This window comes from Panicum virgatum, chromosome 2K (assembly GCF_016808335.1).
Source record: "Panicum virgatum strain AP13 chromosome 2K, P.virgatum_v5, whole genome shotgun sequence".
In the NCBI taxonomy this organism is placed as follows: domain Eukaryota; kingdom Viridiplantae; phylum Streptophyta; class Magnoliopsida; order Poales; family Poaceae; genus Panicum; species Panicum virgatum.
In genome coordinates this window covers 8,319,721-8,334,636 of record NC_053137.1, presented here as the reverse complement: position 1 = coordinate 8,334,636, position 14,916 = coordinate 8,319,721, and the positions used below count along the sequence as shown (strand labels likewise).

General features: G+C 43.8%; 1 protein-coding gene across 1 annotated transcript; it reads right to left on the bottom strand.

Annotated features, from left to right (window-relative positions):
• Positions 1-1,856: 1,856 nt before the first annotated feature.
• Positions 1,857-5,544, bottom strand: LOC120664857 (probable 1-deoxy-D-xylulose-5-phosphate synthase 2, chloroplastic). Its single transcript, XM_039944212.1, has 2 exons — positions 3,317-5,544; positions 1,857-2,587 (listed from the first exon to the last, which is right to left on the bottom strand). The coding sequence occupies exons 1-2, from the start codon at positions 5,333-5,335 to the stop codon at positions 2,441-2,443; spliced, it is 2,166 nt and encodes a 721-aa protein (XP_039800146.1). The 5' UTR covers positions 5,336-5,544; the 3' UTR covers positions 1,857-2,440.
• Positions 5,545-14,916: the final 9,372 nt, after the last annotated feature.

Sequence of the window (14,916 nt, the reverse complement as noted above, 5' to 3'; positions counted from 1 at the left end):
AAATAACACAAGCATGCATGTGGATGCCGTCACGTTCTGGTTTATCAGATCCAACACGTTAAATGTCCAACAGACCATCACATTAACACGTTAGGCTAATTCCAATCCATTTTTCCTAATAGATCTAAATTCAAGATATTTTATTTTTTTATTTCTCAAAATTAATATATAAATATATGCTCCTCCTATTACCTCCTATAAAGGAGGCCCACTACTAGAGAACCAGCTATTGCAAACAGGCTATCACCAGTTCGAAACGAACTGGCGGCGATGCCTCATCACCGCCATTTCCATAGTTGTTGGATGTAGTGGCTCATCACCGCCGGCTTTTGGCTGGATCCGTTGGTGATGAGGCCATACAGTATAAAACCACAACCCCTTCTTCTCCCATCACCTTTCTTCTCCAACCCGACAGCCACACCTCTCTATCTATTGTTGCGGCCAGATTTTGCCAAAATTCTCGTGAAACCTCGCCATTCTTGATGTGTAATGAGGCTTAATATATGAGGCTAAAAACCATAGACCCTTTTGGAAAGACTTCACTGTACGTGAGGCTAAATACATACTCAAGTAGCCTTGGGCAACGATCACTGCAGGTTCTATGTAATGCACTACATGCACTACACCGGTGATCATAAAGGCGCGCACTGAACTGGTTCGTATGAAATGGTTTCATATTAAGATATGTATGTTCTTGTGTCTTGAATTACCTAACTTGTCTAATATCATGTTATTATGTCTCGTAATTTTACAGAACATTGAGTTGAATACTTCTGAATTGCTCTTAGCCGAGCTAGTAGCACTTCAAAAGCAACTAGCTAGATGGCTTGTGGACTACGTTGTGAAGCCAGGAGTCGAGTACAGCATAATCTAGGTGTAGTGCATAGATCATATCGTTTTTTATCAAACATTGTATTATATTTGGTGTATGGAGTCTTTGTTTTAATCTCGATGTATGGACTCTTTGTTTCAATCTTGATGTATGGACTCTTTTGTTTAATCACGACTTATGAGCTCATATGGTCGAATTTTGTTGCTACAATTATATTTGTATATGTTGTATATATAAATGGTGCAATATTATTATAGGAATATATTTTTATGAGAAAAAAGTCTTCACCGCCGATCAAACGGTTGGTGATGAGTGCTCATCACCGCCGGTTCGTGTCTTCAACCGGCAGTGTTGATGTCACCATCACCAACGGATCCATCCACAAACTGGCATTGGTGACTACTCATCACCAACGGTTGCCCCCTATCACCATCGATTTAAATCGAACGCCCCCTAAACCGGCGGTGATACCCATTTCAAACCAGCGGTGATGGGGAGACTGGAGTAGTGAGGTAATATTGGATAATATTTATCTAGATCGAACTAAATGGATGGCGCACGGTTACTTCGGAGTACTGTAGCAAAATCCTCACTCATCCAATACATCAGAAACCTGTCCAGAAAACTTTATCTGCAGATTGCGGCCATGGCTTCATTAGGATCGGATAGAGAATCTCTGCACTACTGGAACTTACTTTGCAATTACTGGAGTCTCCAGACAAGATCATATAGAAAAACCAGTGACCATGGCTTCATTAGGATAGAGAATCTCTTCACTACTGGGACTTACTTTGCAATTACTGGAGAGTCCAGACAAGATCATATAGAAAAACCAGTCACCTGGGAATATCCTGCTGAGACTTCACTCAACGACACACTCCCAGATGCTACGCCCTCCACTGGCATGATTCCATGGCCTCCAGGATAGCACCAGGACAAAACCCAACGGGAGGAGATCACAACTCACATGGCAATGACTCTTTCTCACCAGACAAGCGAGTGCTCATCCGTTTTTGTCAGCAGAGACAGCAACTCACACATTTTTTTTCTTTGTTTACATATAAGTGTATAGGTACATGTAGAGCGCTGAACACGAACAATTACATTGTTTTTGAGTTGTTTACATATGCTTGTCATCTCATGCATGCATCCTATACAAAAAGAAGAAGAAAAAAACAACAGTAGCAAGATCAGCTGGCATGTGGGGCCATGCATGCCTGTGTCACTGACAAAGATCAGCAGCTGGCAGCGAGGGTGGCAACCCAGCTCACTGCTCCAGGAATCAAAGCATAGCGATGCCCTCGTTTGACGGTTTCACCACCCCCTTATCCTCTTGCGTTTGGAACGAAGCATTGCAACATGCCAAGGATCACGTACACACATGGGGCATGGCCTTGCCATGGCATCTTCTATCTAGGACTACTAGCCTTGAGACAGATCCATGTGATGTGTGTAGGTCAGGTAGATGGAGGAGGTAGCAGCCACCGGCATGAGGACGTCCACATTTGAACTCATTTCTACTTGCTTTAATTTTATTTAACTGTTGGTGATGGTGTGTGTGTGTCCAAGTCATGAAGAAAGAAACTGAACAATGGTGGTCGTCGTCGTTCACTTGAGCTGCATTGCCTCCAATGGCCTCCCCAGCAGCGACAGCACGGTGGCGGCGATGTGCCGCGGCGTCAGCCCCGCCTCTTCGATCTGGTCCTGCGGTGCGCCGTGGTCGATGTACCGGTCCGGCAGGAACATGGATCTCAGCTGCAGACAACACAAGAACATGAATGGTTAGCACATAGCAATCTATACACAATAATGTATGTATACTCTTGTTAACTATAATGATTTGCGTTGCGCCAGTTGACACGATAAGAGCATCTCCAAGAGTTTGCCATATTTTACTTGGCATATCTTGTGTTTTGCCAACTTCTAAAAAAATATGTCAAATAAAAAAGAGCTTATCTCCAACAGTTTGAAATAATTCACTTGCCAAATCTAGATCTAACTTACATCAGGAACCATGAGAGAGAAACAAAATTATATTTATGCCCTTCCACCTCTTGAAAACTTAAATCAGGAACCCTTCTCTGTTATTTATTTCTTTTTTCACCCTCCCACTTCACTAGAAACCACGATGCCAACCGTGCGCCGCGCGCATATATTTAGGCGCTGGAGGCTGGTTTTTCCCAAGTTGCCAAAAATTGCCAAGTCTTTTGCCAAACTGTTGGAGGAGTATTTTTAACGTTTTTGCCAAAAATCAAAGATGACAACTCGATTTGCCAAACTGCTGGAGATGCTCTAATAATACATATCCTTATCAATAGTAAGCGGCTATCGCATAAAAAAAATAAATATTGAGTTTCATGCGCCAACCAGTTCTTCGTGATGAGAAATCTTAATAAGCTATCGAATATATAAAATTGAATTTTTGAGTTTCGTCTGAATTTGAACGACTGAAAATGACGAATAATGATGTGGACTGCTTCTTACTTTGAGGTTGCCGTCGAGGAGGCCGGCGAGGCTGAGGTAGTGCGCGACGTGGGAGCCGAAGCCGCCGATGGAGCCCTCCTCGGCGGTGATGAGCACCTCGTGCTCGGCGGCGAGGTCCCTGACGAGCTCCGTGTCGAGCGGCTTGCAGAAGCGGGCGTCGGCCACGGTCACGTACACGTCGTGCTCCTTGAGCGCCTCGGCGGCCTTGAGGCAGGCCTGCACCATGGTGCCGTAGCCGAGCAGCGCCACCCGGGTGCCGCCGACGAGCACCCGGCCCTTGCCGACCTCGAGCTGCGTTCCCTTGTTCCCCGGCGGGAGCACGGCGCCGATGCCGTTGCCGCGCGGGAAGCGGAAGCAGCTGGGGCGGTCGTCGATGGCGGCGGCGGTGGCGACCATGTGCATGAGCTCGGCCTCGTCGGCGGGCGCCATGACCACCATGTTGGGGAGGCACGCCATGTAGGCGACGTCGAAGGCGCCGCAGTGCGTGGGCCCGTCGGCGCCGACGAGCCCGGCCCTGTCCATGGCGAACCTCACCGGGAGCTTCTGGAGGTCGACGTCGTGCACCACCTGGTCGTAGCCGCGCTGGAGGAAGGAGGAGTAGATGGCGCAGAAGGGCTTGAGCCCCTCGGCGGCGAGCCCCGCCGCGAACGTCACGGCGTGCTGCTCCGCGATGCCCACGTCGAAGCACCGCTCCGGGAAGCGCTTCTGGAAGTAGTTGAGCCCCGTGCCGCCGCCCATGGCGGCGTGGATGCCCACCACCTTGGCGTCGGCCTCCGCCTCCCGGATCAGCGCCTCGGCGAAGTACTGCGTGTAGGACAGCGTCGGGGCCTTGGACTTGAACTGCTTCCCCGTCGAAGGGTCGAAGCGGACGACGCCGTGCATCCGGTCCGCCGCCGCCTCCGCCGGCGGGTACCCCTTGCCCTTCTCCGTGACGATGTGGATGAGCACGGGTCCCGGCGCCGGCATCGACTTGACCTTCTCGAAGATGGCGACGAGGTCCTCGACGTTGTGGCCGTCGACGGGGCCGATGTAGTAGAGGCCGAGCTCCTCGAAGAGGGAGGAGCCCGAGGCGCTGATCATGCCGCGCGCGTACTCGTCGACCTTGGCGGCGACCTCGTGCGCCGGCCCGCCGATCTGCCGGGTGACGGACTTGGCGGCCTCGCGGAGGCGGCGGAACTTGGTGCTGGACTGGATCTTGGTGAGCGCGCGGCTGAGCGCGCCGACGGGCGTGGCCGGCCCGTCGAGCGTGGCGGTGGGGAGGGACACCTGCTTGTTGTCGTTGAGGACGACGATCATGTTGGTGTCGAGGTAGCCCGAGTTGTTCATGGCCTCGTAGGCCTGCCCGGCGGTCATGGCGCCGTCGCCGATGACGGAGATGACGTGGTTCTTGCGCCCCAGGAGGTCGCGCGCCACCGCCATGCCCAGCCCCGCCGAGATGCTGGTGGAGCTGTGGCCGGCGCCGAACGCGTCGTGCGCGCTCTCGTCGCGCTTGGGGAAGCCCGCCAGCCCGGAGGTCTGCCGGATGGTGTGCATCCGGGAGCGCCGCCCGGTGAGGATCTTGTGCGGGTACGCCTGGTGGCCGACGTCCCAGATGATCTTGTCCTCGGGGGTGTCGAACACGTGGTGGAGCGCCACGGCGAGCTCCACCACGCCGAGGCTGGAGCTCAGGTGGCCGCCGGTCTGGGACACCGTGTGCACGATCTCCGCGCGGAGCTCCGCCGCCAGCTGCTCCAGCTCCGGGGTGGCGAGGTTCTTCATGTGCACCGGGTGGCTCACCTTGTCCAGCAGCGGCGTCGCCGGCTTCTCGCCAGAGAAGTCCACCTTCCACGGGGCCGAACTCGGCTTGATCGGCTCCTTGTCCTTGGGGACCACCATCTTCCCGTCGGCGCCGACGCTGCTGCTGCCGCCGGCGCTCTGGGCCGCCGCGCTCGCGCGCACCTGGAACTGCCGGCGGCAGGAGGCGTGGGCGGTGGCCGGGACCGCGCGGAACACGGAGGGAGTCGATGACTGGAGCGCCATTGTTGGAGGACGGGCGGGTCTAGCTAGCTAGCTAGCGTGCAAGAATGCAGCAGCTCGGTGTACGATCACTTTGGTTACAGCTCTGATTAGCTAGCTGCTGCGGTTGTTGCAAGCTAGCTGCTAGCTCGTGTAGCTCGCTCTCGATGGGGACGCCGCGCTGGGGTGGGAGATGGAGGAAGAAGAAGAGGGAGGGAGGCGTGGAGGGGAAGCAGGGAGAGGCCGCTTAATATAGGCCCCGCGGATGGCGAGTGACGTCATCAGCGAGCGATTAACCGAAGGAAGGGGGAATAGTAGTAGAAGGGGAGAACGAGAAGGACAGGGATGAGAAGGCAAGAAAACCAGGATGGTTCGTGGGAAGCTGCATCTCGCGAGATTATGTGCTAGGATAAGCTTCGGCTTCTGGCTTCAGCTATTTTACGCAAATCGAGAAAATGTAGAGTGGAGTCATTTTGTAAGTTGAGTTAAAAAAATAAACTAGAAGCTGGATGAAGCTTCATTTTTTAGCTTCACCAATGAAGCCGTTTTGGGGGAAAAAAAAGCCCTTCCCAACGATTAGAAATGGATGTAAGTTATAACTATTGTAAGTCACTGGATCGATCCATTAAGTTAATAAAATGAACTATAATTAATTTAGAAAAAAACTGCAATGGCGTACCATTGCAATTAACCATCTGAATTAGAAAACACTATTGGATACCTATTTATTCCCTACGTTCAAATTATAAGCCGTTTGACTTTTTAACTCCAAGTTTGACCACATGTCTTATTTAAAAAATTATGAAAATATAGTCAAATTTAAGTTATTCTTGAAAAACTTATATTGATAAAGTAAGACACAACAAAATAAGTGATATTTTACATAGATTTTTGAATGAGACGAGTGGTCAAAATTGAGGTCAAAAAGTCAAACAACCTATAATTTGGAATGGAGAGAGTACATCCTTACGTAGTAGAAATGCCATAGCACATTGTAACATACTTCTTTGACCAATCAACTTTTACCTACAAAATTTGTGCTAAAACAAATCAACAGCTAGCCTGGCCATCCTTTAACCACTCCTCTATTATTGCAGGTCGCTTCCCAGTGATACGGTATTTGACCTCACTGTCTTCATTTCATTGTAAAATACATACATCACAGTGATATGGAATATATTTTGATAGTGCGGACATTATTCGGTAGTGTAGATGTTGTTATTTTTTTAATAAACTTAATCAAAGTTGGACAAATGTAATTTAGGGCAAACTTAATACGGCATTTAAAAAAAATAAAGAGAAATAACTAAGTAAACTCTAATTTTAGAAGGGAACGTGGAATACGAAAACTCCAGGCCTCGATCCCAAAGAGCAATACTTTATACTATTCCCTTTGTTCAGAAACACTAAGTTCATTTTGCTTTTAAAAAGTCAAACCGTGTACATTTTGATGACCAGCAGTTTATGAAATCACAAGTATTTTTTATTCTCTGTATAAGCATTAGATTCGTATTTCATAATTCTTTTACGCCCTATGGGCTTCGTTGTTACACATGGTGTAGCAGTTTATTATTAGCACGTACAATCCAATAATTCAAGCTTAATTAGTGAGCAATCTTGAAACACCTGCATGTACTAATAGTCTTCAAACCCAAGTGAGGTAACAAGTACACGGCCGGCGTGTCTTGAAAAATCTCATTCGGTCACTTGGGGTTCGGTCCACCGGAGCAGAGCACACTCTTGACTTCCAAGCACATGTCCTGACTCGGTCCAGCACGCAGAGACAAGTCGTAGCCGACACATAAAACTTGCGCCCGCTCTGCAGGGAAGAAGACGCTCTTGGTCATAGGCGTGCAGTGCCTGATTGCTGATTCCTCCGTAACCGGCTCATCCTAAGTCCACGGGATAAGGTTGAACAATGTTCCACGTTGGCGGACCTGTGATCAAAAGTAATTCTAATAATTGTTCAAGGTAATTCACATCCTACCATGTCCATGATTAAGTTAAGCTCACAATCCAGTTTTGATTTTTTTTTCCACATGTGGCAGAGCAGTGTAGAGAATCCTCTGCCAGCGCATGGTTTTTGATGGTCAGCAATAGGGATGAAAATGGTATGAATATTTTCCAACTGACTCACTAAAAGAGTCGGATATTATTTTCGGATATCTGAACTTTTTTTTATCAAATATGGATTCAATACTTTGTTCGAAATATCGGATTCAAATATGAAAAGGATAATATCGGTCGGATATCCAGACAGTTGGGTAGGATATTAAATTTGGATAGTTGTACTATATTAAATATATATATTAATAGAAATTCTGATTTAACTTTTAAAAATTTATAATTAATTCTTTTCAAAGTATAACAATATAAAATTTATCAAAAAGATTCTAGAAACATAATATATCTATTGGTACTCAGTTGGATTAATAAAAAAATCTTATTTAATCTCTTAAATTTATAACTAATTCAATCAAATTAGATAATATATTTTTTTAGCAAAATTTCTCTAAAAATACAATCTATCTAGATTCGTACTCTCTCAGAGATAGATCTCGAGTACCCACAAGCTACCGGCAAGGAAAGACGAATCGGACTCCTGCTAGCATTCCTCTGTAACTAATAGGACTCTACCCTGTAATCCTAACTTCTACCTTGTAACCGGCTAGTTTCTCATCCCCTGGAGTATATAAAGGAGGGTAGGGGTACCTAAATTGGTAGAACCAATCCAATCCATATCTAAGGCAATACAAACCAGCACACAAACCGTAGGGTATTACGTATAATGCGGCCCAAATCTATCTAAATCCGTGTCTTGTGTTCTTGCTTTTATCGTCAAGTTCCAGATACAACGATCCCTCACCAAATAATCTCCTACCTTAGGGTATCCCTAGGTAGGCTGGTACGACCCCTCACCAAATAATCTCCTACCTTAGGGTATCCTTAGGTAGGCTTGCGGTAAAAACATCCACATACTCTATTGAAGCTAGATCTTATTTATTCCTCAAGTTCAAGAACTAAACTCGAACTCTGACAATAAATAGATTTATTCCATTTTAATAAAAACTCAATATAGTATAGCAATTCTAACTCTAGCAATAATTTGATCGCTCCTACATATTTATGCATGTAATATTTAGAATATCAATATTGTGTAATTGAGTGCCAAATATGGTATGACATCTGTATTTAATTTTGTTAATCAAGCAGGACTTAGTTTACATCCAGCACGAATTGATTCGAGTGCTTGTCAAGTAGTATCATTAGTATAATAAGTTATAATATCATTAATTAAGAGTCTTTAATCTAAGCTATGTAGCAAGTTAGAATATCGTGTAATGGAATCTCTCTTACCATATTGATAAGTCAGAAATATCATATAACTGTTTGTTAATTCGCTTCGTTAAACATAATCTAGTTAAAATTTGAACTCGTAGGGTGTTCGAATGTTACAACACACCTGATATGCATATGTAAATATTGACTTTACTCAATATCCGGAAAAATATTCGTGTTCGACATTATTTGCGTCTGGCTCACTCCGTATATGACATATCTATTCATGTTCGTAACCAAAGTGATCCATATTCGGACTTTTATCTGAATCTATCTGTATTCGAATTCGAATCAATTTAAAATGTGAAAATAAATTTAATATCAGTAATATCTATCCATATCCGATACGTTTACCTCTTAACCAGCAATATTGTATAACGAATCGGATCCCGTGGTCTTGGAACCGCCTGCTAGGCACCACACGCCTGTGACCAAAGCATCTTCTTCCCTGCAGGGCGGGCCCAAGTTTTATGTGCCGGCTACAACTTGTCTCTACGTGCTAGGCCGAGTCAGGACATGTGCTTGGAAGTCGGAGCGTGCTGTGCTGTGCTCTGGTGGACCGAATCCATTTTTATGCACCGATCGAGACGACGACGATTCTAGCATAATTAGTTTATATATACCCTAAAAATAATTTAAATTTATGTCGGTGTACCCAGATACGTACCCGTCAATTTGGCTCATCTTCACATGGCTGGAGAAGCGAATCGACGAGCAGCTTGATTAATTTTTTAGACTAAGAGAAAAATCCGATCTAGAACATTCATAAATGAATGTCTCCGACCATAAAAAAAATACATCTGGCCATAAAGCCGGAAGCTTATACGAGTACTTAGACTCCAAACCTCCAATCGAAGAACACAAAAGACAAGAAATGAAGAAGTAAGAAAGAAAAGAAAAAGACTAAGCTTTGAACTTCATCTATAAGTTCTTCCTTCAACCTTGTTTGGGTCCTCATATAGAAATTAGAATATCACATCAACTGTCTTCTTACTTCTTAGAAACTCTTGATGTAAGGATTGTTAGTTATGGCGACTTCATCAATTTCAAAATTAGTCCACTTATTAGTTTTGTGGGAAGTGCTTACTAATTGTAGAGGTAGTCTATGCAAGCGTGTGTGGTTAAATATTAGAGGCCATGACTGTACTATGTTTTGCAAAAAAATAATATAAACAAGAGTACGTTTTTATATCTAAATTTTTTTCTATATGTTGTAGATGTGCGTAACTACAACTCTTGGGCGTGTTATTTTACGAAATTTCGTCTATTTTGATACTAGATTGCAATTAACTACAACTTTCTCACTGAACCTGTATGTCAGTCCCAGTGGCATGAATGTATATGCTTGGAAAAGGGAAGGTGCTGCTCACATGAGACTACAGCTGATGGGTGGGTCCACAACGTCAGTAACATGTGGCGTCCCAGTGATAGAAAGTCGTAATTTTACGCAACATAAAACCAAAATGGCGGGCCACACATGTCTGCAATAATTTAGATATTTTACTTTGCATGTGCATAATAGCGACTGGTTCCACCTGGATCACGTGTGACATTATTGAAATACTCGGAACAATTTGCTCAGGCCTCCTCCAACGGGCTAGTTTAAAGCCGGCTTTAACTGACGTGGCGGAGAGAGAAATCATAAGTTTGGATGCGCGCTAGGATTCTAGCCCTAGTGAATAGTGCCACTTTGACCATTAATTACGGTGTCAAATAAAGTCAGCTTACAAAACCAATTCCAGAACCCCGCGCTAGTGACCCTAAAGAATCTAATGAGCCTTTTGACCGCGCGATTAGAGGATGGTTACTGTAGCATCACTGTAGCAAATCATCAATTAATTACCATCATTAGATTCATCGCGAAAAGTTACATCCATCTCTGAAAAGGTTTTGTAAATAGACTTCATTTAGCACACCATGCATGCGAGATTCTTTTGTAGCACTAGGTAGCGCTTTGAAACCAAACAAGGCCAGAGCGCACTATCCCTCACACGCACGCGCACTATCCCTCACACGCACGCATTTCATCAAGACACTACTGCTACTGTGCCGGCTCGTGAAATCACTAGTGCCGGCTGCAACCGCCTTATCTGCGTTGAGCTCGTCATCAGATGGTGTACAGTCGGAGGAAGGGTAGCATCTCTGTCGCTGCAACTTTTTTGTTTACTGCAACAGTTTACTGTAATACTGTGTATGTGTACTTGACGCTCAGCTCGACGAAGATGGGCCGTGATGAGCAGTGTCTCTGGTACTGGTAGGGGTAGTGATGAGCAGTGTCTCTGGTACTGTCGCTGCAACTTTTTGTTTACTGCAACAGTTTACTGTAATACTGTGTATGTGTACTTGACGCTCAGCTCGATGAAGATGGGCCGTGATGAGCAGTGTCGCTACAAAATACAGGGGAATGAGAATGGAATGGAAATGTTTGATTTGTGTGTTACTGAACAGTAATCTGACCCACCATGTGTGCTCTAGATACTTAAGTGAATTTGGTTAATACTCGATATATTAAATGAAGCTAAAATATTGAAAGAAAGGATTCACCGCTAGCAGCTTTTCCGCAAAAGAACTACAGATCCAAAAATTTTTGCATGTCTAGGTAATGGGCTAAGTATACCCAGAGTCGGGTAAGCCTTGCTGAGTATTAGTATACTCAGGGTTGTTGTTGTAACCCTTCTGAGCAGGTTGTGTCCCCGCTGATTTCGAGGAGGTCTGTGCGTCCTGGTTAGGACAACCGCTTTCTCTGGGTTGGACCATTGAGTGGGCCCCATCTTCCCTGTGAAGTTCGGGCATGTTGGCATCACATCGGTGGGCAGGATGTGGAGCTCGCCCTGTATCGTCGTTCGTAGTTTACATTTTGTATGTTGAACTCTGTTTTAACTTCCGCTGTGTTGAACTCTGTAGTGTGTATTCAAAACCTTTATGTAAAACCCGTGTTGTAAATTAATTTGAGGATCTCTGTGTGCTTGTATCACCTGTACTCGTCTTCGTGCGAGTCTTCTAGTGCAAATGTGATCATGGAGTACAGTATTTTAATCGGGAATTACCCGACGGACTGCCGGATTACACCGTTTTAAGTGCGTGGTAACTTGATTATTTATTAAGATGATAGTTAGCGCACTTAAGCCGGTTTAATTTAGGCGGATCTGCTACAGTGTGTGGCTAGCGCGAGGTGACTTTCTCGCACCGGCCAAAATACTCAAGATGAAAACGGGTAGAATTCGAATGGAATCCGATTCGGATATAGCATATTTCCACCTACAAACTACAAAATACAGAGGTACATAGATTAAGGTTAAAGTATTTGTTTTTGAGTTGGTGATTGGTTAAAGCATTGAAATAATTGGGTACTAGTACACCCCAAATCATAGATAAGTTGTGTATAGTATTAGATTAGCTACGAGTTAACTACATATAGTTTGAATTTCAGTTAGAAACTATATTTATGAGTTGCGATTGGATATTTAAGTGATATATAAGTATATTTATCTAAAATAGTAGTTTCCTAGTAATAAAATTTTTCTACGCTTACTAAAAAATAATTTATAGCAACGCCCCAAATTTTTTTTAGAGACGGACCAAAATGTTAGCCGTTCTTACAAATGGGGCGCAATTATTGACTATAGTAATGTAACTGCTCCTACAAATGGGCACCATTTTCAAGGACAGGTGAGGGGTTGAGCTGCTCCTACAAATAAACTTTGCAGGGGCATTTCATCCCCCACCTATCCCTGAAAATGGCACCCACTTTCAGGTGCGGCTACCGGCCCTGCAAAGTTCATTTGTAGGGGCATCTCAACCCCCCCATCCCTGAAAATATCTATAAAAATCGGTTGTGCCCCTGAAAATCGGTTTCCACAGGAAGGTGAGGAGGTGACACGTATCTGCAAACAACTATTTTTAGATGCGGAAAGTAGAAGCGGGTGCGCCATCCACCCCTAAAAATGTTGTTTCACCCGCCCTACAAACATTTTCTGTAGTAGTGGCTTCTAGAATTTGTTAGGAATAATATTATTTATATCATGTGGATGTTCAAAACTATAATTTATTTTTGGTTGTTGGGAGTAGTATATGAGCACTTAATTAACTCCTAAATAGTTAATTGTATGCTTGCATGTGAGCATATGTGTTTGTAGCCAGTTCTGAAAGAAAACTATATGACAAGCACCATGACAACAATATGAGTTTATGACAGGTACCATGACGATTGTCATGTGCGGCTGCAGTACTGTATTGCTATCGGTTCACGATTCAACATGCTACTCCTATACGGCCATACCCATATGTTTATGTACGGCCACTAATGATGAGGTTAATTTTGCAAATGAGCATAGCTCATCTAGTAAGGTTCCTTGCGATGGAACATGCCCATCCGAATTCAAGTTCTAGACTCGCACAGGTGCTCGTATTTTTCTAGATTTATTTCAGAATTTAATCCTCAATCTCGATGATCTGCCGCCTCAGAAGTGCTCAAAGGTGTAGGATTGCGTGCATGTATTTATAGGAGTGATGAGTGTTACTTTTTGTGATATTACACGAAATTAAATGTTACTTTTGGTGATATTATGACAGATAATTAGTATATATGAACCATCTGTTAGACAAAAATTTTCTTAATAAGGGAATCTGTTAGACACATGTATAGAACATGCAGTTTATCACTGACGGTTTTACTTAAGAATAATTGATCACCTTTTTGAAATTTGAATGCAGCATGCATGAGCGCATAAGGACATACGAGAATCAAGAGGTGAAAGTTTGTACTTTGCCCATAGATTCCAGCTTTTGGACATGATCTGTTAGAAAAAAAAGTTAGGTGTAGCGTAGATTTTAACAACACTCATGTTCCTATCTCTTGTTCTGAGCGCTGCTATGACATCTCTAGAGCGTCATAGCAAGAATCCATGGTTTACTTTCAAAAGTAAACTAGCAACATGGTTTCAATATAAACGCCAATTATTATGCTGTTCAGATGGGACTAATGTCGAGAATCAAGCATATATATCTTCAGATTGTATCATCAGCTTGCTAGAATCATGTTTGTGATCATGCAACTATTTTTCAACTTTCCCTGTGACAGGTGTGCCCTGGTCATCCTGCAACTCGATTGCAAAGAAAGTATAAACTAATCTACAATGTTTTGTTTTTAGTTTTTGTTTTTGTGTGATTGTTACGTACTTCTATACTGTACATAGCCGGGTTCATTCATACATATGAGCTGATCCTTTTGACCGCAAGACTAGGAAGGTTCAGATGCCTTCCATTGGAGCAACCCATTTGTCACTTACTCCAACAGCTACTCAGCTTTAAAAATATGAACCAGTTGTGACACAATCATATGCTAGGAAATGGACGTGTGTGAAAGAAACAAATTTAGGAAAAAATGAAAGCAATGCTTGTATATATGTAGGGCCAACTTGAACTTGTTCTTGGATTTTTGTGTTCAGCATCACCTTAAATGTTTGTTCATCGATCCAGTTGAATGCAAGCTCTTGTGTGTGGTTTGACGTGCATGTAGGTGTTCTGTTGCTTCTTAGTTGTGTCAGGGCGTACCCAGTGTCTTCTTCATTTTAGTTGTTGTTTCTATTTTCCCTTCCGAACTACGAGTTTGTATTATTCTTTTTATCAACGAAAAAATAAAAACAACAACATTGTGTGGTTATAATGCCTATATAAGTAATCCTATATATGTGGGAGAGAGAGAAAGCATGGGAAAGAGAAGGAAGCGGGCGACTCGCCATGCGCCGGTAAAATACAAGTCGTGTTGTTAACTGTATAGCAACCTTTCAGTCATTATCTGCAAAAAATTGGGTAAAGATCAGTATCTTCAAATATTTGGGTGATACTGACGTGTAGATAATAATGAGAGTTATTAATCACGTGTGTGTCAATCCCTACCCTGGCCCTTTCAATCAAAATCACATGTTGCACGATGATGCAATATTCTGTAATAGTGAATATGATCACATCCAATAGTTCCTACTAACTCCTTTGCATTTCAGCTACAATAATTGTAGTATTTGTAAGGTATAGTATTAGCCAAAATTATCCAGGGGATGAGATATCCTGATAACGCATGGTTTGACTTGGAGAATTCTTCTCGGCTGCTGGAAGTGGAAGGACACCTAAATTAGAAGTTCCGTGGGATTGTAGATAGTCGTGCATGCATGCTGTTGACAGTTGACTTGCTCATTATACGATCGTTTTCCAACAATCATTAATCTGCTATATAGCTCAATCAAGCAATACTCTTAAAAATTAGTAAA

Bases quoted from the DNA above. Each gene is read 5' to 3' on its own strand.
- LOC120664857 (XM_039944212.1), bottom strand. From the start codon at position 5,335: ATGGCGCTCCAGTCATCGACTCCCTCCGTGTTCCGCGCGGTCCCGGCC. The intron at 2,588-3,316 runs GTAAGAAGCAGT...TGTTGTCTGCAG, and splicing joins TCCTCGACGGCAACCTCAAA to CTGAGATCCATGTTCCTGCC.